We start from the raw sequence: 27,749 nt of genomic DNA on the forward strand, positions 1-27,749 counted from the left end.
GGAAATAAAAGGCTAATTTGAGTGGGTCACATGTATCATTAAGATCTGTAGTCTCATCTTGACATCAGCCATTGTTTTCATGGCAGACTCTGTCATGTATAGGGCACAGGTGCTCCTTCTATGGGCACGCATTAATAAACACTCAAGCGTTATTAGGAAAGGAACAAAACTTACCACAAGCAGCTCCATAAGGGTGTATTCTCTTAAACTCCTAGCCCCAGACTAAAAGAACAAAAACACTAATTGAAAACAGGTTAGAGGTTTCTCATGGAGCTAAGAGCTATGGTCCAAGTAGTTAGAGGGGCCTTTTTAAGAGAGAGAGAGAGAGAGAGAGAACCATTCAGAGTGGATTTCACCATTAAGTACATTGCAATTTGCAATAAAAAAAAAGGAATCTGAGACTTTCTGGCCTCCAATGTGTCCTCAAAGCAGCCCTCTGAGTGGAAGACAAGGGCTGCTCATGGCAAAGGGACCAGAATGGGTAAAAAACACCATCTTGAGGTAATGAAAGAATAGGGGGCATCAACAGGCACAATCTGGGGGAGAAAAGGTGAGGAAGGAAGGCATTATCCAGATGGAAGTGGATGGAACATCCCTGCATAAGGCATAATAGATCTAGAACTTTCACACACAAAATAATACAGACTATAACTTCATTAAGGGTTTTTAGCAACTTGGGCCTTGTTCATGTGTTTATGGGATCAGTAGAATTCAAGACATATTCTTAAAATAATGGGTGGAGAATAGTTATGCTGATGGCTTTCCTAATCCAGACGGCACAACAAGTAGCAGCACTCATCACAAAGAAAATAAATGAGTATATTCAAATGCTTAACACATTACCTGATAATACACTGTCACTTCAGAGTTGGCATCACCTCTGTTAAGGGTTTTCACCTTGCAGAGTAGGTGTGTGTTTGGCAGGTCTACCACCCGAAATTGAACAGGACATGGGTGTGGCAAGGGAAGGAACTGCAGTTTTCTGAAGGGAGTCCAAACAGCAAAGTGTCAAACACTTGCCTATTCCTTAACCCAAAACAAAGAACCATAATCTTCATAATCTAGATGCCTCAATACTCAAAACAGCTTCAATCCCCTCCCACTTCTACAACAAATCTAAAATCACATCCTACTTGAACCACCATCAGATCTGAACACCCAAACCAGAAGATTTCCAGAAAATAGTGACAATATAGTTACTACATTTCTTTTTAAAAAAGGAAATTCCAATTGTTTACAACATTCTCCTCCACTCCACAAAGGAAAAGAAAATGTTACACTGTCAAGATTTATAACTTTGTAATATAATTATAGTTCCCAAGGGTGAAAGGTGAAAGAACCAAAAAGAGATACTCACAGAACAACATAATTCAGAAAATCCTTTGATTCCTAGGAGATAAAACATAAACATAGCTTTATTTAGAAGAATGGGATTATTAGCCCTTTAAGCATCAGTTCCAATACATTCTACATCGATCCAGAAAGGGGCCAGCAGATACAGAACTGTCCAGTCCTCCCCAGCCTTGCCACATAGTACAGCATTTTGGCGGGAGGCTAGCCCAGCACCAAGTCTCTCCCGTCCCCTACAAGATGACAGCATGGTCTCGTCTATATTATGCTGGGGGAAGAAACAGACATCTCCAATCCAGTCTCTTGTTTAGGAGTTTGTAGCCTCTCAACAAGGCCAACGTGGAAGCCGGGAAAGAAGAAAGGAAATGAGAGAAATGACTTACAGAGTCTTCTGAGACTCTAAGCTGCAAGGGATATGCACAAAAGGAGTCAGTGGGAATCTGCGAAGGAGCAGGTTGGGCCCCTGCTGAGGCAGTGCCAACAAACAAGAGAAAAAGAGCAGTTTATGGTAAGTGCTGCAGGACCTCACTGTGCAACTGCAGGGCATGCAGGGTCCTGAAATTTATTTAATTCACAAACTACAGCACTTGGTGCAAAACATCTCAAAGACTCCATAATACCCATAGCTAAACCTCGATTTCTCCTAAAAGCCAATGCCCATGTTTGTCATTACAAGAATCCCCACTCCCACCAATTTAGTGGTGTATTTCCCAAAAGGCTTGACAATCCAAGGACAAACATTACCGATCAGGGAAAAACTGATGAACACAAAGTGAAGACAGCAAGTGGGTTCGTGCCCCATACGCATTGACCACACAACAATGTTTGTGACATTGCATCAATGGGGCCAAACCCTGCTATATCCATGTTTTAAAAAGCCATTTAGACTAGGCCAAACCTATGGCTGGATCCAGCAGTCCCCAGGAAAAAGCCTTCACTAACTTCAATAGGAGTTTTGTGTGAGTAAAGATAACAGAGTTGGACCCTAGCGGGGCTTAACATAGTTTGACCTTGCTACATAGGCTGTATCTACATTGGCAGTTTTAGGGAAGTTTTCCCCAGTTGTACCAGCACCAGGGGAGCTCCACTGGTAACAAACAATGGGAGCACAAGTACGAACAGGCTTTGGCCTTTTTTACCACTACAGAGTTTAAAAATTACTGAGCATATTTAAACAACATGGGGGGAAAATCGTTAGTGGCCAGTCTACATTTGATGTCCCACAGTGTTAACAGGGTGAGCTGCACTGGTGTGAAATACCCCTAAAACTGCTAGCGCAAGCAAAGTTATATGCTGGCAAACCAGTGTTATAAATGGGGTTTGAGGCAATTGTGTTTGAACAACCTCTAAAAGTGGTGGTTTGACCAATTAACATAGACTTCAGGCTTCAGCTGCTGAGAACAGTACTCACTCTGCTTGTGACGTTTCCTTGCACTAGCCCCTCCACATATAGATGTGATTTGAAGCCCTTAACAAAGGACGAGAGCGACTCAGTGTAAAGGCCCTTCATTAATCTCCTGTATCTATCTATCATAGACCACTTGCCATGCTCCAAAATTAAAGAACGCACATCTCTGTAAGAAACAACAAAAAACGAATAGTTTTAATTGTCGATTCAGAATGTGTTGCCCAATAGGGTCTTTAAATCCTGAACTGCTACCCAAGCTCTGTGACAAGCAAAATTTCAGCTAATCCTAACCAGAAATACCAAAGTACTGGTTAATCTGCCTAGAGCTTCAGTCAGCTCCAAAATGTCTCTGGTAACCTGAGACCTCTGTGGCACAACTGCTTTGGAATGTCCCTGGGGGAAGACTTAAATACTGTTCCCAGGATAACAACTGTATACTGCTTTTGAATTTTACCAGGGTGTGTCCCGATGCAGATTGTTTTTCTTTTCTAGGCCACTTATTTAGCTCTGTGGACCTCTATTTCAGACTGCTAGTGTTTTACTCAGACAGCTATAGGAGCTCCACAAATTGAGCTGTCATCAGAAGCAGAATTGCGGAGTAGTACAGGCTGTTTAAACAATAGAAGAACATATTAATAAAAACATCTGAAATTTTCACTCTATATATTTGAAAACTGAACAGGCAGATGGTTAATGATAAGGTCCAACCAATAAGAGCTGAAGCCAGCCCTACAACCCCCCCACGGCAGCATCTCTCAGCAATATCAAGCCTGGAGGAAACAGAAGTGAACCCAAATATGCTATGAGGGCTAATGGGATTCTAGGATGTATAAGCAGCAGAACAGCTACTAGGAGTAGGGAGGAGGTATGCACCATTGATAAGACCATTATTGGAATACTATGTCCAGTTCTGGTGTCCACACTTCAAAAAGGATGTTCAAAAATTGGAAAGGCAAAGCCAAAGGCTGTAGACAAGGAACTGAGGGGGCTGGGGAGGGGTTGGTTGCACAGTGCTATGTAACCGCTTAAGGCAGCACAAGATGGGGACAGCACATGTGCAACCCAACCAGGCACTGCTACCACAAATCTCTCATTACAAGTGCAGTGGCGCACAATTACCTAAAATGGAGCATCCAACAGGGGCACTCCTGGAAGAAGAAATGGATTTTGCAGCTTGGAAAAATCTTCAAAGTTGACACTGAACATATGCAGTATTAGCTTAACCAACTATGTCTGAGAAGCCTCCCACATCAGGAGGGGTGAATGAAGCAGTCCTCAGAACTCTCCTTTTTTTATTCTTTTAAAAAATGTGATTAAATGACAGTCTAACTATAAAGAACATTTGCCTCCAAAGGGCAGAAAAAAAAGAAACAAAAAATTGATGAGGAAAGTGGCAGGAAATTGAATGTGATCCAAGCTTGCTGCATCTTCAATGGTTAGAAGGAACTGAAGGGCAGGTGGAGCCATGCTGGTTTTATACTCCTGAATTTGATATTCCTGCGTGTACCCCAGAATTTGACACTACTGTAGTCAGCCATCTTGTGTGTTCAGCCACTGTCAACTGAAAGCCAAACATCACAGAGCTAGGATAATCTTAGGCCCTGAGAGGAAAAGCCAAATAGCTGCATGTTTGCAGTTTTTCTATCAGAATGGGAGGTTGGGACAAGAAGTAAAATAGAGGGAATGTTTAGACAAAGACCTTGGTTTTAGCTGCCTCTAATTTGGACGTTTATTGTTATTACTAGAAATGCTTTGCTGCTAAGGAGAATAATGAACTGTTATTGTCTGTTACTAGGGAAATTGTTGGACTGTTAGAGGCTATTATGAATTATGCGCTTTGTCTGGAGAAAATTTATAAAAACTTTAGTAGAAAGGGTGCTTTGGAGCAGTTGGAGGAAGTTCTCTTTGGGCAAGGATCTGATATCTAAGTTCACCAGCAGCTAGATAGAAGATGGGGGGCACCTGAAGCCTGGCCGCTGATTCCTCAAAACCATCTCTTAGATTTAGGTAAATAAAAATATTTTGAGATGCTCTAAACCTACTGCAACAGCATATGTATGGGTGTGCTTGAGATCTTAAAAAAAAAAAAGTAGTTTTAGATGAAAGCAAAGACAGTCCCCTTTTCTGTAACTGGCGTTCTTCGAGATGTGTTGCTCATGTCCATTCCATATTAGGTGTGTGTGCTCGCCACATGCACTAGGTGCCAGAACTCAGCAGGATCCATAGGGGACGGGTTCTAGTGCCCTCTGGAGTGGCGCCCACATGGCACAGTATAAGGGGCGCCACTCCAGAGATGGGGTGACCAGAACTGCACCCAGTATTCAAAGTGTGGGCACACCATGGATCGATATAGTTGCATTATATTTTCTGTCTTATTATCTATCCCCTTCCTAAAAATTCCTAACATTCTGTTAGCTTTTTTGACTGCTGCTACACACTTAGAGGATGTTTTCAGAGAACTGTCTATAATGACTCCAAGATCTCTTTCTTGAAAACAGCTAATTTAAATCCCATCATTTTGTATGAATAGTTGGGATTATGTTTTCCAATGTGCATTACTTTCCATTTATCAACACTGAATTTCATCTACCATTCTGTTGCCCAGTCACCCAGTTTTGTGAGATTCCTTTTTAACTCTTTGCAATTTGCTTTGGACTTAGCTCTATCTTGAATAATTTTATGCCGTCTGAAAATTTTGGCACCTCACTGTTTACCCCTTTTTCCAGATCATTTATGAATATGTTGAACAGCACTGGCCCTGGTACAGATCCCTGGAGGATACCGCTATTTACCTCTCTCCATTCTGAAAACTGACCATTTATTCCTACCATTTGTTTCCTATCTTTTAACGAATTACTGATCCACGAGAGGACATTCCCTCTTATCCCAGGACTGCTTACTTTGTTTAAAAACCTCTGGTGAGGGATCTTGTCAAAGGCTTTCTGACAGGCTATCCATTGGATCACCCTTGTCCAGATGTTTGTTGACCCCCTCCAAGAATTCTGATAAATTGGTGAGGCATGATTTCCCTGTTCAAAAGCTGTGTTGACTCCTCCCCAACCAATCCAGTTCATCTAGGTGTCTGATAATTCTGTTATTTACTATAGTTTTAATCAATTTGCCTGGTACTGAAGTTAGGTTTACTGGCCTGTAATTGCCAGGATCACCTCTGGAAACTTTTTTTAAAATTGGTGTCATATTAGCAATCCTTCTGTCATCTGGTACAGAAGCTGATTTAAAAGATAGGTTACATACCACACTTAGCAGTTCTGCAATTTCATATCTGAGTTCCTTCAGATCTCTTGGGTGAATATCATCTGGTCCTGGTGTCTTTTTACTGCTTACTTTATCAATTTGTTTCAAAACCTTCTCTACTAACAACTCAATCTGGGACAGTTCCTCAGATTTGTCTTTGAAAAAGAATGGCTTAGGTGTGGGAACTTCCCTCACACCCCCTGTAGTGAAGAACGATGCAAAGAATTAATTTAGCTTCTCCACAATGGCCTAATCTTCCTTGAGTGCTCCTTTAGCACCTCGATCGTTCAGTGGCCCCACCGATTGCTTGGCAGGCTTCCTGCTTTTGGAGTACTTTTAATTTTTGAGTCTTTGGGTAGTTGCTCTTCAAATTCTTTTTTGGCCTGCCTAACTGTATGTTTACACTTGATTTTTGAGAATTTATGCTCCTTTTTATTTTCCTCAGTAGGATTTAACTTCCAATTTTTAATGGATGCCTTTTGGCCTCTAATCGCTTCTTTTACTTTGTTGTTTAACCATGGCAGCACTTTTTTGGTCCTCTTACTATGTTTTTCAATGTGGGGTATACATTTAATTTGAGCCTCTATTATGGTGTTTTCACTTTTGTGACTGTACCTTTCAACTTCCATTTAACTAGCGTCCTCATTTCTATATAGTTCCCCTTTCTGAAGTTAAATGATACTGTGGTCGGTTTCTTTGGCATTTTCCCCCACACACAAATGTTAAATTTAATTCCACTATAGTTGCTATTACCAAGAGATTCAGCTATATTCACCTCTTGGACCAGATCCTGTGTGCCACTTAGAACTAAATCAAAAATTGCCTCTCCCCTTGTGGGTTCCAGGACTATCTGCTCCAAGAAGCAGTCATGTATGGTGTCAAGAAGCTTTATTTCTGCATCTCATCCAGAGGTGATATGTACCCAGTCAATATGGGGATACTTAAAATCCCCCATTATTACTGAGTTTTCTATTTTTATAGCTTTTCTTATCTCCTGGAGCATTTCACAATCACTGTCCTGGTCAGGTAGCCAGTAGTATATTCATATTGCTATATTTTTATTATTCAAGTATGGAATTTCTACCCATAGAGATTCCATGGTACAGTTTGATTCACTGAAGATTTTTATTATATTTGACTCTATCCTTTCTTTCACATATAGTGCCACTCCCTAACCAGCACAACCCACTCTGTCATTCCTATATATTTTGTACCGTGCTATTACTATGTCCCATTGATTATCATCATTCTACCAAGTTTCTGTGATGACAATTATATCAATATACTCATTTAATACACTCAAGTTCAGCGATCTTAGTATTTAGCCTTCTAGCATTTGTATACAAGCAGTTACAAAATTTTAGCTGTCTACCACTATGTGATGTAATTGAATGAAACTCTTGGTCATTTCACTGTTTCTCTTCAGTTCCTACCTGTACTGTATCAACTTCCATCCTCACCTTCTTACTAGGAAATAGAGAATCCCCATTAATAAATCCTCCCTTAAACGATGTCTCTTTCTGAACCACGTGCTCCTCCACAATTGCAGGCTTTCCCCCAGCCCTTAGTTTTAAAACTCCTCTACAATCTTTTTAATTTTACTTGTCAGCAATCTGAGAAGTTCCATTTTGGTTTAGGTGGAGTCCATCCTTCCTGTATAAGCTCTTCCTTTTCCAAAATGTTCCTAATAAACCTTAACACGTGCGTCCTACACCATTGTCTCATGCATATCAAGAGTTTTAGCTGTGGCAGTTTACAAAAATAGTGTCAATGTTTATTAGACTTTTATTGTAAGAATTATTTTTCCTCCTGCCAGTTAATCAGTTCCAGCTTTTTATACAACACCCATACGCATAAAAAAATAGATTTCCAACACTCTTCAGCCAGGCACTCAGTGTGTCACTGAGAAATCCAGAAAATAGTTCACATATCCCTTCCAAACCAGTAACACTCTCTCTTCCTTTACCCTGGTGTATAGTAATTAGTTTGTAATCTGCCCAATACACAGCCTTATATACAATGAGTAAATATCCATGTTTTGGCATTTGATTATTAGCACCAGACACGTATTACAAAGCAGAAGTAGGTGACAATTTAAGTATTGTGCTCTAAGTATTTAAATATTATGCAGGGATTCATTTTATTCACTGAGACAGTGCAAAATACTTCATAGTAATTTGTGATTGGAAGAAAGGAAATATCTGCAGCTGCTACAATGACAATACAGTTAAAGCAGAGAAGATTCCACTCTGTGTGTACCTCCACCCTACAACCAGTCTATCTAATTAGCCTTCTCACAGACACTCACTTGGCCAGCATCTCTGGCTTGATCAGAATATTAAAGTAAGTCTTTTTTAGCTGCTCTGTTATCATCTCAAAAACCGCTGGAGTAAAACTGAAGTCAGACAACTGGTCAATGATGAGCTGAAATAGCAGCTGGAAAGAAAATAAAATATTGTTTTCTGAATGATTTTTACCAAACAGAAGAATATTTTTTGCCAAAGAGGATTATTTTGAATTATATCTTATATAAAAAGGAGACTCATCTAATAATCCATGGATCAACATAAACTTTACTGTATAGATCTATTAAACATTCTAATAAGGTCCTGAATAAATACATTAATTGGTTAAGAATAAGCTACCAATTGCCAGGACATCTCATGCTCATAGCATTCAGATCAATGAAGAATTTTGTTAAATCAGTTAAAAGAAAATTAACTATTTCTTATATAGCTAATTTTTAAAAATGTAAAATGCAGTTTGTTTTATTGCAATGTTATAAATTAAATGCATAAAACTCAGAAAATGAAAGTTAAGGTTCTCCTAGTGTCAAACTCACCCACACTGCACAAGTATTTTGACTGCTGTGTTTGTAATTTCGGTGAATTAATGCAGTATTGCCAACTTCAAGAGATCAAAACTCATGAGACAGACACACAAAAATCATGAGATTGGCTCAAAAAATCCTGAGTTTTTAAAAGAAGATTACATTGTGTTTTTTAGGTCTGTCCTTTGAGTTTTGAATTTCCCCTGCCGTTTGCGCACATGCGCATGTGTGCATGAATGCATTTTCCCTTCAAGACCTTTTCCACTCAGTTTATCCAAAATATCTTGTTCAGTTCTGGGAGAACACTTCATCCAGTTCTCTGAGATCCAAAAAACTTAGTTTGACTCCAGATTTCATCAGTCAGGTTCCTTTATTTGGCGTACAGCAAAGCTACACTGAGTTGATCAGACTCAAGTGTACAGGATGGATATAGGGTGTACCAAGCATTCAGTGTTACACAGAAAACCTCTTTCTTTATATACATTTACACATTACATTGCATCACACATTTTGGGATTGACTTGCTTACTGTTCAGGAACCAATCCATGTGCAGCATGCTCTGTAATGCATTCTCCACACTCAAACTATTCTTTACCTTCTCTCTACATTCCCAGCTTATCTTTTCCACTGTTAGTAAATGGTTTCCTGGGTTCTCTCCCTCTTACCTTAGCTGGCTCAGATATTCTGTCATCTTAGCCTACTAACCTAGTTACTGATCTTATTTAGTACATTCTGTTTTCAGCCTAATGATCTGTTTACCTTCCAAACTCTATCCTCCAAGAAATAAGGCCTCCCTTCACATATTAATTACTCATGACAGGGCAGACCTCAGCTACAGCGAGTGTGTGTATGTAAGAGAGAGAATTAGCATTGCCCACACTTGCAAATGTATAGGGTAAGGTGATTTTGGCCCCTGCTGCAGGAGCTCTCACCCCACATCCACCCATCCCCTGCCCAGCAATTAATCCTTTCCCCCATCTCCCCATTAGTTCTGTTCCCACCAAGTTCAGCCCCCACATCAGTCCCCAGCCTCCTCAGTTCAGCCCAGCCGCCACAACCCATTGCCCCACCATCACCTTTGCTCCTCCTAGGGTTTTCACCCTCCTCTCCCAGGCCTGGGGGGGGGGGGCTGTAGCAGGGTTCCGTCTTCCCCTTTGCAGACGAAGGGGGGCAAGCTCCAGGGTTCTTTACCCCCTTCTGCCCTTCCCAGGCATGGTGCAGTGGCGGGAGAGGGGGAAGGGGAGGAGCCAGAGCTGCCCTGAGCTGCTGGGCTCTTTGCTCCCCTCTTCTCCTCCCCTCCAGTGAGAACGGCAGGCAGAATGGACCAGGAAGGAGGGAGCAGAACTGCACTGAGCTGCTGGACTCTTTGCTCCCTCCTCCATTCCTGTGAGAACGGCAAGTGGAGGGAAGAGATTCTGTCAGCTTTTGGCAGGCTGAACTTCCTGAGGGGGCTGGAGGTTATCATAAGCCAAACTCCAGCACCTTGTGAAATCCCATCATGCACCCAAAAAAAAAATCATGGGAGCTGGAACTACTGTTAACATTACCGAGAAAATAATTTTTTCAATATGTAAGGATCCTGTCATCAGCGGCTGCGTTTGCAACTGATCTTCTACACCACCGGTTGGTGGAGTTCATCCTGTATCAAAGATTCTTCATGTGGCTAGGGAACCCTGTCATATTGAGCAAATCAGCAGCAGCCAGCAACTGATATGCCCATCAAGGCTGTTGCCCATGCAGCCTACCAGGCATTGCCTGTTGCTCACCAGCCAATGCACCACCATGCTCCTTCCTTGACCCCGATCTGCTCCCTCTCCTGATGGTAGCTCACCCTTCTTGCTCTCTTCTATGTTGCATTCTTTGCCTCCCACTCCAACTTCACATGACATGCGGTATCTATACCTCCCCACAGATCCCCCTCACCATTTGCCTTAGTCTCTAGGACACTCCTACAGTCAGGGGGGAACTTGCATCTTGTCCATCTTTGTCTGGAGTGGCTAAGCAGAAGCCACAGCTGTCTGCAGAGTGCACCAGCTGTGCTCCTACTGCAGTCCTCCTAGTGGAGTCACTCCTTCTAATTTTCTGCCCCAAATCCCCATGGCCTTCAGACCTTATCACTGGGCACATACCTTTAAAAAAATCCTCATCCCAAAAGATATTTATACGATTACATTTACATGCACATCACAAAAAGACATGGTCAGTATTTACAAAAAGCTATGAAAACTTAAATTATAATTAAGGTTGTTTATAACTCCACATATCCAGTGCTTTAAAGTGAAGAAAATTAGAAGTTAAAGTTCTTCACATCTGCATACGTAGTTATTTGAAAAACACAAAGTATATATCTTTTCAATAAGAGTTCTAAGGCATTACATAATGGGATATAATCACATATCTATTAAATAAACAAACATTCAAATATTTTTAAGGAAAGCTGAGTGTGTGTGTGCACGCAAATGCATACAATAAAGAAGGTAGAGGTTTAATGTCTACATCATATTTTCTGTTATTTGGTATGGTATATAAATATTAAACCACTGTGAGGCACCTTTCAAAATGACAACTTTCCTTACAAAACGTTTAAAATACTCCTGTCTCTTTATTGTGTTCACATGCTCAGCTGCCCTTCTCCTGTTTCAAGCTCCGTATATCTCAGAGAGCAAAGATGGCAACTTCCTGATTCATTGTTAGTTTGCTATTACATGACAAAGATATCCTAATCACTCCATGCAATTAAAAAATAATCTTTTTTAAAACTTTGGTTAAGATAAAATAAAGCATGCCAGATTTTGTTACTTTCAGATTCTTTTAACTGGATTTTCATGTCCCAATGCACCAAAGAGTTGTTTAGAAAGTGACATTCAGCAAAAGGCTAGTTGGTCTGTAGTAAGGAGGACATAGCAATAGTACTTACAGGTAGTTTATGATTGAATCCTTTTACTCGAATGACCAAACCATGCTCTCCAGATACCAGTTTATATTCCAACTGAGCAACATCAGCTTCATATGCCGGTTCAGCAAGGTTGTGAGAAAGGATATTTACAAAAGTCTCAAAAAGTACCACACTGTATGAATGAGGAAAGTGAGGGTGGGAATCAATAAGGGAAAGTGAAAAGAAACAGCCTTAAAGTCAATAGGTTTGAGAGTATACAGATAAAAAAAGTGTCCAATAGAAATAAATTATTTCACTGGGCAGCTAAAAACATTTAAAATTTAGAATGTAAAACACAGTACAAAAACATTTATTTTTCTACAGAGATTTTTTCCCCTGGGCAAAGCAAAAACCTGAAACACGGGGTTCTGTATTTCTCTTTATTCAGCAAGCACACAAAACTACTTAGTAGTTTTTTGGGGGATTAAATTTAAAATATTTTTAGATCAAAAGAAAAACTTATTCAAATTACAAAGTATTTCAGGATAGTATAACAATCAACCCAACTACTGCAGGATATGTGGGTTAAAACCTAACTGGTATAAATAATGGATTTTTTTAGGCAACATGACAGCTTTCAGTAAAATTTGTTTGTTGAATATTGGGGTGTTAATATAGAAAATTATGTGTTAATGTTATTTATGTAAAGGCATTTGGGAGACTCTCAGTTTTATTTAGCATTGGAAGTGCTATAATGGAGAATTAATATGTACAGAATCATAGAATCCAGAGGAGGAGAACAAAAATGTAGGTTTAGAAAACATGACCTACAAAGAAAGGGTGAAAGAATTGGGCATGTTTAGTTCAGAGAAGAAAAGGATGAAGAGGACATGATAACAGATTTCAAATATGTAAAAGGTTGTTATAAAAATGACGGTGACCAATTGTTTTCCATGTCCACCGAAGGTAGGACAAGTATTAATTGGCTTAGTTTTCAGCAAGGAAGATTTAGGCTGGATATTAGGAAAAGCATTGTAACCATAAGAACAGTTAAATCCTGGAATAAATTACCAAGGGAGGTTGTGGAATCCCCATCACTGGAGGTTTTATGAACAGATTAGACAAACACCTGTCAGGTATGATCTAGGTATACTTAATCCTGTCTCAGCACCGGGGATGGACAAGATGACCTCTTGAGGTCCCTTCCAGCCCTACATTTTTGTGATTTCTATGATCTTGAGGTTTGTTTCATTCAAAGGAAGGTCTATGTGGGTTTTTTTTTTCACCTGCAGAGGAATTTTAACTGCTAATACTATACTACAATTATAGTTGTATCTTGCTCTGTAAGACAGGTAAGAGAAAGATAAATTTTTACCTTTTTGCAGACTGCTGTATCAGTGGGGAGATCAGATGGAAATGTATGTAAGCTGAAATTTGAAAAAGGTTGACATGAGCAACTGTAGAAACAATGGCAGCTTCAAACATGTAAGTATTTCTTTCTCCAAACCATTTCTTATCTCCAGTTAATTTTCTATGAACTACATATAAATGATTATTCAGAGATGGTATTTTTATCTGTATTAAGTTATCACCATAGAAATTTTAGCCCTCCAACACTTACTCAATATAATCTTTCTAACTGAAGATTTAAAGAAAAGCATAAAGTTGTACTTCACCTTGCAAAATATTGCTTTATATTACAGGATAGTTAAGGAGCACACATTTTTGGTGACAACAGCTATAGTTCTTATACAGGATAAAATTACTCAGGGCAAGTACCGTATCTTTGTATGTTTGCATTATGTTTGCTTACATAAATTAATTTTACACTTTTCTTTCTAAAACAACCTAAAGATGCTGTACAACAAATAAAACTATAATTATACATACCCTCTTTTAAAAAGTTTCTCACTAACAATTAAAATGAGTCATGTTTCTGAGCAGAACAGCAAAAATGGAAACAGTTTTCATGTTCATTGGCTTTCAATGATTCCAGATCACATTTCCTCAGTTTACAGGGGGAAAAGAGAAGTTGGTTTGGTTTCGGTTTTTTAAAACTACAAGGCCTCCAAACTCAAGGTTAGTTCTTTCCCTCTCAGGCACTGTCATCTGTAAGATGCTTTTGGTGCCAAATTCTGCCCTCAGTTACTCCATTAGAAGAAGCAACACCTGTCAAGCAATTATTAAACAGTGGTATCAGAGATACTGCAGATTCTCCCTGTACTAATAAGAAAAAAACAGTAGCATCAGCTATAATGTCACTGTATTAGAGGTACATTATTTTTAACAATCTATACTTCTATAGCTCTTACCATTCAGCATTCTCCAATCTCTTTACAAACATTAATGGGCTACACCTCACAACAATCCTGTGAGGAAGATAAGTGTCATCTACATTTTATATTTGGTGAAATAAGGCCCAAACGGTCTTATAGGTCGACAGATGGAGCTATAAGAACTGTCGAACGGGACTCCTTCCAGGACCTTCTCGCGATTGGTCCACCACTGTAGCGAGGTGAGAACCATCAGGGGAATGGTGACGATCCTTTTCAGGTGGTCCCTGGATTGGGAATAGGTTGACGCCAGCCATTGCTGCAGGGGCCACATGCGGAGCCTGGCATGGCGGACCATGTATGTGCAAGCTGCCATGTGGCCTAGTAGGTGCAGTCGAGCACGACCCCAATTAATTCTGTCCTTTGAACTGGAACTAATGTGGACAACCAATAGTCCCAAGGAGCGGCATGTGACTTGTAGTACACTGATGTTGCATTGGACATGAGCCTTGGAGCTGCCTTTGACTGGCCAGCCGTCAAGGTACGGATAAATCTGGATACCCCGACACCTGAGGTAGGCCGTGACTACCACCATGCACTTAGTAAACATCCTTAGCCAGGCCAAACGGAAGGATCGCAAACTAGTAGTGGGCCAAACCCACCGTAAAACTGAGAAAGTGGCTGAGTCCTGGGAATATCGCTACATGAAAGCATGCGTCTTTCAGGTCGAGGGTGGCATCAGTAGCGCGCCACTCCTGGATCCAGGGATGGGATAATGGAGGCCAGGGAGACAATGCGAAACTTTAGCTTCTTTAGGTATCTGTTGAGGTCTCACAGGTCCAGGATGGGACGCAGACCACCCTTGGCCTCAGACCCTTGGGATCAGAAAATACCGGGAATAGAAACCTCCTCCACCACCCCAGCCGTAAGAGCCCCTGAACCTCTCATGAGAAGGGTCCCTGAAGAGGGACAGGGAGGGGCATGGGTGTGTGTGTGGAAATAAATTGGAGGGTGTAGCTGTGCACCATCGTACTGAGGACCCAGTGGTCCAAAGTTATCGCCGACCATGCTGGGAGGAAAAAGGAAAGGCAGTTGCAAAAAATTGGGAAAAATCGCATCCAGAGAATAGACTGGGAGGTCACCCTCAGGCGTACCCTCAAAATGACTTTTTAGCTCCTTGCTTGGAGAGGGTTGAGCCTGACTGGGCAGAGGGTGGGGGCGGGTGGCTCATGCGCTGTCTATAGTCCTTGGGCTTTTTGTGCAGCAGGTCTTGCCAGGGCTGGCTCCCTTGCCCCTGGGGTAGTTGCAGTTTGAACTGCTTATGTGCCGGGCCCGGAATGTAGAGCCCCAGGGCTTTCAGGGTGGTTCGGGAGTCCTTAAGCCCATGTAATTTTTTGTCTGTCTGCTCTGCAAACAGGGCCTGGCCATCGAAGGGGAGGTCCTAAATCGACTGCTGAGCCTCAGAGGACAACCGGGAGAGGAGTAGCCAGGATGCTCGCCACACAGAGATGGCAGATGCCATGGTGCAGACGGAGGAGTCTGCCACATCAGACGCCACTTGAAGGTCCGCCCTGGCAGCAGCTGTCCCCTCATCGAGGATTGCCCAGAATTCTTTACGGGAACCTTCCAGCAGGGCATTCTCAAACTTGGCCACGGTTTGCCACATATTGAAGTTGTAGCAGCCAAGGCGGGCCTGGTGGTTGGCCACCCTCAACTGTAAGTTAAATGAGGAATAAATTTTCTGTCCGAACAAATCCAATCTCCTGGAGTCCTTATTTTTGGGGGCAGCTCCGGGTTGCCCCTGACATTCCCTGTGATTAACTGCCTCGACCACCAGGGAATTTGGGTCAGGATGGGAGTAAAGGTATTCATGCCACTTAGTTGGGACAAAGTACTTACACTCTGCCCATTTGGAAATGGGGGGCAGAGAGAAGGGGGTTTGTCACAAGGCACTGGATATCTTCAATACCCCTTCGTGAAGGGGAAGGGCCACCCTAGCAGGGGCTGTGGAGGAGAGGACGTCGAACAGGGAGTCCGCTTGCTCCTCCAACTCCTCCGCCTGCAGGCTAAGGTTGGATGTGACCCTCTTCAACAGCCTTAGCGTCATCCTGAGGAACCAGGTGAGGGGGCTCCATGATGGCCTCAGCCGGTGACAAGGAGGAGGAGGCCAATACCACTGGTTCCATGGTAGCCATTGGTGGTCCAGCAGGCTGTTCCCCTTGGTCAACATGGACTTGCGTGGTCTTATCCCTTGGGGCCTCAAGCACTGGAGGGAGTTGGGTCGTCGAGGCCACCAGCCTGCCCGAGGCGCCCGACACCAAGCGGGCAGGCTGGGATTGCTGGGTGAACCCCCACAGGTTCCAAGGGTACCACAGGACCGGCCACTGGGCAGGTTTTGCTACCAATGATGCAGGCGGCACCGAGGGTCTGGGAGTCTGCCCCATCGATGTAGAGCCTTGCTCCATACCAGAGCCATATCCAGAGCAATTGCTACCCGGTGACCAGGATCCACTGGAACGGCGACTCCATGCCTGGTGATAATCGCAGTTGCACCTACAGGAGGACTGGTCCAAGCAGGACGTGCACCTCCATGGGGACCTTGGTGACCAGCGGCACTTGGCAGATCCATAACGGAAGACCAGCGATCCATGCCTCACGCTTCGAGACCGGTACCGGGATGAGGAGCAGGACCTGGAGGTATCATGGGCTGGGTGCCAGGGAGATCTCCCCAAATACGGTGACACCCATCTTTAGGCCTTTTCCCTGTACCCTGAGTTCCCAGATGTGCCCCATAATCTTAAAGTTAAGCATTTGATGTTATTGTAGTAGGGGAATCTGCAAGAATGGAACAGCTGTGCGGGGTTTGATCAGTTCCTTTCACCAGCTGAATGATTGTAGAACACATTGGGGAAATGACAGTAACCTGCCTAGTATGTGTTGGTTTGGTTTGTAAACTGTTCAAAGCCATCCATGTAGATCTCAGAGGTATAATCTGGCATGCTGGACTGCAAAGTCTCAAGATGACGTGTGTCCCAGCAGTTGACAACAATCTCTTACTGTTAACTTGAGGACTTTCTTGAATCTTTGATATTGCCTTATACTCACCCCCATCTGTTGTCTCTTCTCTTAAACTTAGATTGTAAGGTTTTTGTTCTGTCTTTGTACAGCACCTAGCACAATGGGATCCTGACACTGCAGTGGCTCATAGGCCCTATGGTAACACAAATAGTACATAATAAAAAGTCCTAGGAAGGGTGAGGTTCCCTTGTAGGAGGAAATGTATTATCAAGTCCCTTTAAGAATCTAGCAACTATAGTGTGTGAGAAGAATCGGCCTTCTCTTAACACACTGGTGGTATGCTGATACAGATGACAAGTGGACTCTCAAAGAAGAGGCAGAATCCATGAGACTTTAGATGGAGCACATCGTCTAGAATCAGAAATATCCTAGCTTGTGATGGGACCAATTGTTGATTGAATAAAAAAGAGGGAAATCCTTTCCATCTATGGGCAAAGCATTTCAAAGTAGAGCTTTTCCCGGAGTGAAGCAGTGTAGTTTTCACCCTCTCTGAACATGACTTGTCTGTGATGATCAGCAAATTATCCTCTATGTTGCCAGAGGGTCTCTCTGTCTCTCGATTGGGATGGAGTACTTGTCCATTTCTCTGAGATAGGAGATTTTGAGACAGTGACAGAAAGAGAGGTGATTCTCTGTATAGCTCTAAAAGATTTACACCCCAGTGTTGTTTGAGCCATGCTGCAGCTACCAGTCTGACTTTTGATCTGCCCTTGATTTTTTATTGCACCCTTTTGCTTTACTCCACCAGGAAGGTGTCCATTACTTTGTCTCTGCATGCCTTCATTCATTACAGTGGGCAATACGATATTGTCCTGAGATTCAAGTAGGTCCACCTTTGGATATGCCCACTTCCTGAAAAGCTTGGAAATCACTGAGGCTTTCGAGGACCATTTATGCTGGTTCTGAGTCCTCCTGCTAAGAGATTCTGCTTACACATGGTTTTCTCTTATCAGATGCAGAACTATTGGATGAGAAACTAGAGATTGTCACTTTGCCCTGAGCATATCATCAAAGCTGCTGCTTGAAGGAAGAGGAGGTGAACTGTGTTGATGAATTCTGGAGGTTTTTGTTCTTCTAATGTTGAGGTCTCCTCCGGTAGGCTTGTGTGTGGTGTGATTAGAACCTCCTTTGAAAGTAGTAGGCCTAAAAAGTTGTTAATGAATCCTGTTTTGCAATTGGAAAGCTGACAGTAGGATTACTCCTGAGGGCATTCTACGCCAAAAAATTAAAAATTCTGCACCAAAAAATTCCACATGCTCACCATAAGGAGTTAAACACTTACAAAAGGGGGTTTATAACCGAAATGCCAACTGGCACTTAACAACAGTGATGTTCTGTGCTGCTTGGATTTTAGAAAAAAAGAGGAGCTACAAGTCCTAATTCTAAACAAATTGCCAGTACTATTTAGGTGCCAGTACTATCGCACAGGAAAAGCTTTGTTTTGCACATTTTGTTTAATATACCAGCAAACGGGGGTTACCTTTGGGGATTTTGAATTTATTGTCCTTCTTGTACCACACACAGCCGTGGTGTGTGCTCAGAATTCTGACTGGGTGCTTCGTATCAGGGCAATCAGATGCCTTCAGAGCGAAGTCAGTGGCTAATATAGAAACAGAATATGTGGGTTACTATATTTCAAATCCACAACTGTTGGCACAAGTGTGCAACTTGCAAAACTGTAAACAAACTGCTCTCCTCTTTTCTATGTCACCATAGTGTATTTAATAGCACACTGCCTTCTGGAACTAAAGGTCATGAATTTAGATCCCATACCAGATCTTTGGCTCATATCCAGAGCCAACCCTGAAGTGAATAACAGATAGGCTAGTAAGTCTCAGTCAAGAGATAAGTTCTTCATTCTTTTTACTTCTGATAAAAGATCCAGTTGCTATTAGAGTCTGTTATTTTTCCCAAAAGAACAGGGATAACCAAACAACATGGCCTCTCTCAGTAAATCAGATTCTCAGGTCTATAGCTGTATGCAAGCTACTCATGAGTGCATCATGGCTGCTCTGTTGGGCTACATGGTCCATTCACTAAGAATATCTTAAAACAGACATTTTCAGATTAAATTTGCCCTAAAATTTAAACTTATCTAAAGGATGTTTGAATAAAAGCTCAGATGTTTCCATGTTTTCTCTCCATTCCAAAAGGAACAGTTTGAAACCACACATTCATTTAAAAGAAAAAGATCATTTCTCAGAACCTCCCATTCTGAAACTGAGCAGAATGGGGAAGAGAAACATGACAGAGTCCAACCAAATACTAGTGTCTCACTCACCTATATATTTGTTTTCTTCAGGTAAGTGCAAGTCTTGATTTAATGGAAAGTCACTGGCCCATAAATCACGCCAATATTTGTCAATATCTGTGAAAAACATGAAATTAGTCTATTAACAGCAGATAGATTTAATAGGGCAGTAGCCACTGCATCAATACCTAATTGCTGACCCCTAGAACTAGATACCTTCCTTCTGATGTTTCTGTCTGTATGTCTATTTGCAGAACAACTGGCGCTCCTTTCCTGATGTCATTTTGGCTCACCTTCACCCCTTCCTCTTAACACCCTTCTTAAAACTCACTTCAAGCAGGATTAGAAACAATAGGCATATTTAAAAGTAACTCAGAACAGCGTGCATTAGCATCGCAAGTTACCACATCGTCATCTTGTCTTGACCTTCAATACATGTATTTTCATCACCATTCATTATTTATTTGGGGAGGAAAGCTCACTACGATCCCTCTTTCTCCTTCATCAGAAAGACTCCGCCCTTCAAGCCAGATGGACTGGACTCAGCTAATGCTAAACAGAAGAGAGTTGCCAAAGGACAAAGCACCCAAGCCATTACTGACTCATAATGAAGTCAGGATCACAGCTGAGAATTCATCCTCCCACTCTCACTCCTGTGTGGTTGCACATTGCACTGTCACCTTTTTAATGGTTTCAATGAGCACTTTAAAAGATCTCTAAACACTTCAGCGGGTCATTTTACCTTCCGCACTGTACTGTGTCCCAAACCATCTCTCCTTTAGATGACATTTTCTTTTACTGGCAGCAGACAACAGAACAAGGTTTGCTCTCACAGGGCAGAGCTGGTTAAGGACATCAGCAATGATCTACAAAGATAAAAGAATAATAACTCAGTTAAAATGCAACTTTAGCTACTCCTGTCCAACTGTATTTTTAAATAACTCTGAAAGTTCAGAAGACAAAGGACTACAAATAAACTCCTAAACCAAGCAATTTGTTTTCTGCACCCAAAAAGTATAAAAGTGATCCAATTAATCTAGAAAACCTGATAAATTCCCTGTACACTCTCAATAAATAACTTATCCAGATCAAATATGCACATTGAAAGCTATAGTGCTACTTACTTCAGGCTTGTATTCAAGCAGAAGCTGATCACCTGTCAAAAAGTCCTCCTTACAAAAGATATGTATGTTCTCACAAAGACTTTCAACATAATCAATTGGATCAGCCTGTAAAATGAGTAAAATTGTGTTTCACACAACAGACAACTAAAACTTAACACTTTTTGCTGAGTACAGCTTGTGTGCTACATTGCAGAGTTTTGGTTTTGGTTATTGAGTCTAAATGCAATTCATAAACAATTATGCAACATTAGAGGGGCCTTCCTCAAGAAGAAACAATGAAAAAATGGTCCCTTCTACCTATCTAGTGATTAAGTACAGAGAATTAATAAGGTTTGATGCTACTTTTACAAAAACAAAGAGAATAACCATATTATCCTCGCGAGAATTATGGTCTTGTCTATACCATTGGTTGGAACACACATATGCGTCATAGTCACAGATGGCAGCTGTCTGTGTTGTTGATGGGCTTTGGGGTTTTTTTGGTTGTTTTATTAAAGTGGCTACAGCTCACACGTGACTAATGCAGTGAAGTCTACAATAGTTTCTTACCAGTGCAGAGGGGAATCCAGAAAATATCATTACTGCTGCACTAATTCAATTATTTAGCCTAACTCCATCCCACTATTCAGACTGGCCTTACTTTCTGAAGTTACCTATAAGCATTGGTCTCAAAAACAGTATTGAGGAGACCCAGAATGCACTGGTGCAGCCATGGTAGTAAAAAGTATGTGGGCATGTTGAAAGAGTTCTGTCAAACACAGTGTTGCTGCATGAATCCCCACACTATTTCAGAGACAATCAACCATTTCACACAATCCATGTCCCCACGACAGCTCCCTCACTTATGGCCTGATCCTGTGATATGCTAAGGACATTCGCCTCCATTTAAATCAGAGGGAATTGAGTGATTAGGTCCCCTTGCATGGAGACCCTCTCTGAGCTTCAGTTTCTCTCACCATTATCCTTGAGAAAAGAAATGAAGGTTATTTACCTGTAACCACAGTTCTTCAAGATAGATTCTGAATAGTCACACTCATGGGATGGGCAGGGAGATGCAACTCAGATGGTGGAACCTTCTCATAGCAGTGCCCATTAGAAAATTCATGCATCCCTCCTACTCTTCCCCTCTATTTTCCTGAACATTTTGAGGACAAGGCTATAAAAGGGGCACCCTTTGCCATCTCAGTTCATTCTTCTAACCTTCCCAGAGTCAGAATTCTATTAGAACTCCAACAAAGGTGGGGAAGGAGTGTGAATATACAGAATTCATCTCAAAGAACTCCAGTTACAAGTAACCAACCTTCATTTCTTTGACCACCTTCTACATATTCCCACTCACAGGACAGTTTGGCAAGCTGTACCTCACAAACAAAGTGGTACTCAGAGTCCTGATTGAACAGGGACTGTAGAACTGCTCTATGAAATTAAGTGTCTGATCAACTGTGACATTATCCAGGGTACAATCTGGACCGATAAACAGCTGTGTCCTGTTCTCCAATCTGGGGTGCCTTTTACACTGCTTTGCTGTGAAAGTTACCACTCCTGGTCTGCTCTCACAGCCTCCAGCATGTAAGTTACTCCCAGTTAAATTGTATGAGTGTGATAGTCAGCCACTCTTGAATTACACTGCAGAGTAACAGCAGCAAATTCCCAGCCCCAAACTTTCTCCAGAAATGTAAGTCTTGTACTGCCTAGCTCTCTCCTGGAAAATACAAGCTCATATAAAGTCTGTCATTTTATTAATAGAAAATTATATGCACAAATCCTGCTATCCCAAATGGAGTTTCCCAAATGCCTCAATCCAAGCACACTGGTTTAGATAAAACAAGTTTATTAACTACAAAAGAATAGATTTTGAGTGAATACAAGTAACAAGGATATAAGATGACAAAGAGTCATTATAGACTAACAGAGGTATTGGAGCATAAGCTTTCGTGGGTGAATACCCACTTCGTCAGATGCATGTGGTGGAAATGCTCCAATACGTCTGTTAGTTTATAAGGTGCCACAGGACTCTGTCGCTTTTTACAGATCCAGACTAACACGGCTACCCCTCTGATACTTGACACCATGCAAGGGTATAAGAGTCAGAACAGATTACAAGAAAAATAAAAATAAAAAGCATCTAATGCCTAACTTAACAACTGAAGTAAATTCAAAGCGAAGTCTCTCTCAGCACATTTCAGCAGTCTTACTGGATGAATCTCCTTCAGTCAGGATCCCTCCCCCAGTCCAATGCTGCTTCAGGTCTTGTGAATGCCATGAGTAGAGAGGAAGAGATCATTTGGGGTGTCTACTCTCCCTTCTTATAGTCCTTTCTCTTCTTGGAGAAGCATTTCCAGCTGAGGTTCATGAATTGCATTAGCACTAAATTGAGGTCCCAAGATGGTATTTGGGTCTTTTATACGCCGTTGCATATTGGCATGTCCCTTCATAAATTCCTTAACTTTGTTTTGTGCCAAGATAGATTTATTATCTGTTAATGCACAGTGGACTATAGTTGCTACATATTCTTTAAAGGAGGAAATGGAAAGAGCTGGAAGACTTGAATGAATCAAGTATTCAATAATATAACGTATTGGTGCATCAGAGTTGATCAATATGTTTCTCTCTTATTCACTTCACAAATCTAGTCCACCTGTGATTGGTGCTTGTTTTCTAATGTTAATCAATATTTCCTGCACTTCTAAAGGGCAAGATTTTCCAAGGACCATTCAAGTCCTATAGCCCATGCAGTCAGGTGCAGTGATTAAGGGTCCAGATGCTGAGTTAATAAGTTCAGTAACACCAGGAGAGGTCTGTATACTCCCTGGGACAGCTGAAGAAGTCCGAGTGCCACTGTTGCTGTGGCAGTGGTTGGCAACCAGAATTATCCTTGCTCCATCTTGTCTCATCTACTTAATCACACAATGGATGAGAGGGAAGGGTGAAAAGCATAGAACAGACACTTCCCCGAGTTCAGGAGAAAAGAGTCCAATATGGGTAGATTGACTTTACCTGCTCTCAAGCAAAACTTGGGACACCTTGAATTCTGTTTGATCATGATCAGATTTATGTCCAGGAATCCCCACAGGGTGAAGATCTTGTCTATCACCAATTTCTTTAACGACCACTCATGAAGTTCCATTATATCTTTGCTCTGTTGACCCGCCACCAGACTGTTGTCACTACCTATTAGTTATACAGCTACTTAATGTTGTGCTAGATACTCCAGTCCCATAATGTCACTGCTTCCTTTCATAACAATGAAGAGTGAGCCCCTCGCTGTTAGCTAATATAATACATTGCTGTCATGTTGTCTGTGATGGCCTGCATGCAGTGCCTCATTCGGCATGCAATACAGAAAAGATTTGAGAACTCAATGAATTTTTCTCAGTTCCAGGATATTTGTACGCAGTCTCCTTTCCTGAATACTCCAATTACCTCAAACTGTTAACTAGGTGAAATGTGCTCCCCATGCCGGGTTGGAGGCAAAGAAGGTGATTGTTTTCAACAGAGCTGGAAGGATAAACACCGCTCCCAGGTCACGGCACACTGAGTCCATGTCAAAGATAGCAGTATATCTTTTAGGGTGATCAATCTTGTGAATGTGCTGTCTATAGTTGGTCTGTAATTTAATGCCAATCAATGCTGCTGACTTCTCATTCTGAGCCGAGCACAAAGTACAACACAAGTGGCTGAAGACACAAAGCCCATGAAACCTAGAAAGAACATACAGCAGAACCCTGTTAATTCGATCTAATGGGGACCAGGGACAGGTAGGTTAATCAGAACTCCAGATAAACTGAAGAATGGGAAAGTGCAATGCGGCTGCACCATCTAGTGGCCACAGGAGTGATCGCCCTCTTCTGGACCTGTGTTCTCTGGTTGTCTGGTTAACGTGGAGAGCCAGAGATAATGGATGGTCAGATAAATAGAGTTCTATTGTACTTTCCAAGTAGGATTTTGATGGGCCACCATTTTGGCAGATTGAAGCTTCAGAAATATCTTCTGGAAGAAATGCTCTGACCTCCTGAGAGTTGAGAACTGCTCCTATAACCCAAATCCACTGTGAAAGTAGCTGAAGAGCCTTTTTCATGTTTATCATGGAGTCCTAACTTCTTGAAGAGGAAACATGTAACATAGGTTTCTGGAAAGGTCATCTTCTAATGAGGCTTTATTGAGTCAATCTTTTAAATAAGGGTAAACAAAAATACCCCGTTGTGTCAAACAAGCCACTATCACAGATAGGTATTTTGTAATTTCTGGGGGAGGAGGGGGCAGAGCTGTAGAGAGGTTAAAGAATGTATTAGAAGTTATCTTGTCCAACAATGAAACAAAGGTATTTGCAATGCCTTGGTCTGACAGAGATAAGCACTTTTTAGATCGAGAGCGGCAAGCCAATCTAGGGTTGAAAGGGATGGCATGAGGGATACTTGAATAAACAAGTGGGAACTGTTTTCTAATAAAAGCACTGAGTTTCTGTAGATTTAATTTTGGACAAAGCCCTCCATCTTTCTTTGATATCAGAAAATATCTGGAATAGAATGTTGACCCTTGAACTTCCTTGGCACTTTCTCTAATGCTCCCACTTCTAACGAGGACTGAATCTCCATCTTAACGCAGTCTTATGAAATGGGTCTCTAAATAGAAATAGAAGGGGGAGAATGCATTGAGTGGAAGAAGGGCTTCAAATTGAATGGCATAACCTTCTTCAGTTATCTCCAGATTCCATTTGTCAGACGTGACAGAGGAAAGAATGGTGTCCCTAGCCTCTGTTTGTCAGAGGATGGAGATGGATGGCAGGAGAGAGATCACTTGATCACTGCCTGTTAGGTTCACTCCCTCTGGGGCACCTGGCATTGGCCACTGTTGGTACACAGGATACTGGGCTAGATGGACCTTTGGTCTGACCCAGTACGGCCGTTCTTATTTTCTTATGTTCTTATTTTATGCCCTGAACAAAAGACTCTAACCTGATTTATGCCAATGTAAATCAGGAGTCGCTCCAATGTAGTCATAACAGCTGGAGAATTGGAATTAGGCCTAGTGAAAACAGAAGAAGAAATGTTTCCCAAAGAAAGAGAGAACGAAAAATAACAACAAAACACAAGACCAGGCACCATCTTGAGGGAGAAGTCAGCACAAAGGAGTTCATAAAATGCAAAGCAAATGAGCTGTATAAACTAACAGTGTGGTAGGAGAGAGTTTCACTTAGAGAGAACCTATCATAAATCACTCAACACTCAGTTTTGCGGTGCCATTTAAGAAAATATTTTTCATATCCTGCTACCTGCTGCTCTCTTTTCCAAATGGATAGGTGTTTGTACGTACAGCAGCTTTGCAGAATTCTACTCTTCTAGGACAAGTAGGTTTTTTAAATGTCAGATATATCCTTAGTTATTTTTGTCAAACTTTATAATAAAGCTAAGTATTACAATGCAGTTACATAGCAATTACAATAAGGTTTTGCTTTTCAGTATGCATTACTACTGATTCATATGATCAGAAGCTGACTAGATGCTTGATTTACTTCGTACCATCCCATTGGTGTCCTTAATACATATTCTGTTGGATGCCAAGTATGGAAAATACGATGTAGTAGCACTGTGACTTTTCTCAATGCAGTTTATAATTACACTGTAATTACACTGTGTTTTTTGCTATGTAATTACAGTTAGCTTTTAAGGTCTGATCACTTTACCCAGTATCCTGAGAAGAGGTGGGCAACAAGTGTGTTGCTTGGGCTGCTAAGTTTCATGACAGCTCAGTCTTGCCAGGCTACTGAGATTGCATACAACACAGAGAATGACAGCTTGGAGTAGGGTGTCATAAGGTCCTATTGCCCTGAATTGAGGATGTTTTCGGTACAGACCTTCTAAAAAACGTTAAAATGTATTATCGGCACGTGAAGCCTTAAATTAGAGTATATACATGAAGACTTGGCACACCACTGCTGAAAGGTTACCGACCCCTGATCTAATCATTGAACTGAATTACTTGAACAGACTAAAATGAAGAAAATATTCTCTCTGAAGCTGCAGAAGAAATTACTGCTGTCAAAAGCTGGTTTGGCACTTCAATAAACTGTGATTTTAGGTATTTAGCCAGCTCAATGGTTTGACTTTCTTTAATACTTGCAAGCAAAAATGTACCGTTTAAAATTTGTTTAATTAATTTAAATAATTTTACTATATTATTGTAACTATATTAGGACTTAAGATAGGTTGCCATATTTTCAAAAAGGTTTATTTTAAAAACTATATTTAATTTTAATTTTAAAAATCTGATTTCTATTAAAATCCATTTTTAATTTTTAAAAAATCTATTTTTATACTCCCTGATTCATAAGGGTCCTGTAACAAGTATCTTACAATCTAAACTGAATGATAAAGAGAAACTGAACTTAAGGAGTGGGAGAAAACAAAACATGAGGAAAAAGAAAACAGCTCTTGGAAGAGCACCATATACCAAAGAAATCAAATCATATTTTGGTTTTATTAAAGAACAACTTCACAAGTCATAAAGTTTAACATTTCTCTATCTACAATATAAGTTCTTTCTACTTAACAAATGCTTCTTCTTCCTCATCTATGTAAGACTATATTTTCAAAGACTCATGATGTTAGAACCATCTAACTCTCACTGACTATGGCAAATTACACAGAAAACCCCCCAATTACAATTCAAAAATCTAGGGCTTAACATCAATACCCCCATAGAAAACATTTGAAGATTAATTTAGTACCTGATCCTGGAAATAAAATTCATTAGCTTCAATCTTCTGAATCTCTTCCCAAATTCTGTGGATGGGAAAAAAATATATACCCATTACCTGTCAAGTGATTACACACACTATTTCTAACAAGATATGAGTCTGAAAATTTAAGCTAGTTTGTCTGCAGTAATAATAATTTGCACATCTATATGACCTGGACACCATGGTGACTGCACGAGAAATACACATTCAACTCTTTCTGTCTGGGAATCACAAGCATTTAACAATTGTCAATCAATCCTCATTACTCCTGCAAGTTTTATCCCCTATTTTCAGATGGAGAAACTGAAGCACAAATAGTCAGTGTCAGACACAAAGTAAATGGAAGAACCAGCAACAGAACTGAGAACTCCTGACTCTCAGTTCCGTAATCTAACCACTACACTACCCTTAATTGCTTGACCTCACTATTTGGGAAAGGTGTGCATGCAAGCAAGTCTCTGAGGTTTTCCCTTTTTTTTTTTCTTCCACTAAGGGCTTGTCGATACAGGAAAATTTTATCAGTTGTACTTGCATAAACTGGTATAATCTCACATGTGACCACTCT

At 41.1% G+C, this 27,749-nt stretch overlaps 1 protein-coding gene across 9 annotated transcripts in view; it reads right to left on the minus strand.

Annotated features, from left to right (window-relative positions):
* The window catches only part of LOC120370085 (nardilysin-like), an 89,343-nt gene that overhangs the window by 10,151 nt on the left and 51,443 nt on the right, over positions 1 to 27,749 (minus strand). For all 9 annotated transcript variants that reach the window (XR_005583611.1, XR_005583610.1, XM_039484202.1 and 6 more), the window contains 12 exons: positions 27,173 to 27,227; positions 20,446 to 20,550; positions 20,064 to 20,187; positions 19,352 to 19,438; positions 18,551 to 18,670; positions 13,095 to 13,146; positions 11,762 to 11,912; positions 8,322 to 8,449; positions 2,762 to 2,924; positions 1,358 to 1,389; positions 844 to 982; positions 175 to 222 (listed from right to left, as the gene is read on the minus strand). Coding sequence is in view for 7 of the 9 variants with exons in the window: in XM_039484202.1 (XP_039340136.1) it covers positions 175 to 222; positions 844 to 982; positions 1,358 to 1,389; positions 2,762 to 2,924; positions 8,322 to 8,449; positions 11,762 to 11,912; positions 13,095 to 13,146; positions 18,551 to 18,670; positions 19,352 to 19,438; positions 20,064 to 20,187; positions 20,446 to 20,550; positions 27,173 to 27,227 (1,204 nt within the window). In the remaining 2 variants the exon portion in view is untranslated. The remainder of the gene's footprint in view (positions 1 to 174; positions 223 to 843; positions 983 to 1,357; positions 1,390 to 2,761; positions 2,925 to 8,321; positions 8,450 to 11,761; positions 11,913 to 13,094; positions 13,147 to 18,550; positions 18,671 to 19,351; positions 19,439 to 20,063; positions 20,188 to 20,445; positions 20,551 to 27,172; positions 27,228 to 27,749) is intronic.

Source organism: Mauremys reevesii, linkage group 8, assembly GCF_016161935.1.
Source record: "Mauremys reevesii isolate NIE-2019 linkage group 8, ASM1616193v1, whole genome shotgun sequence".
In the NCBI taxonomy this organism is placed as follows: Eukaryota; Metazoa; Chordata; order Testudines; family Geoemydidae; genus Mauremys; species Mauremys reevesii.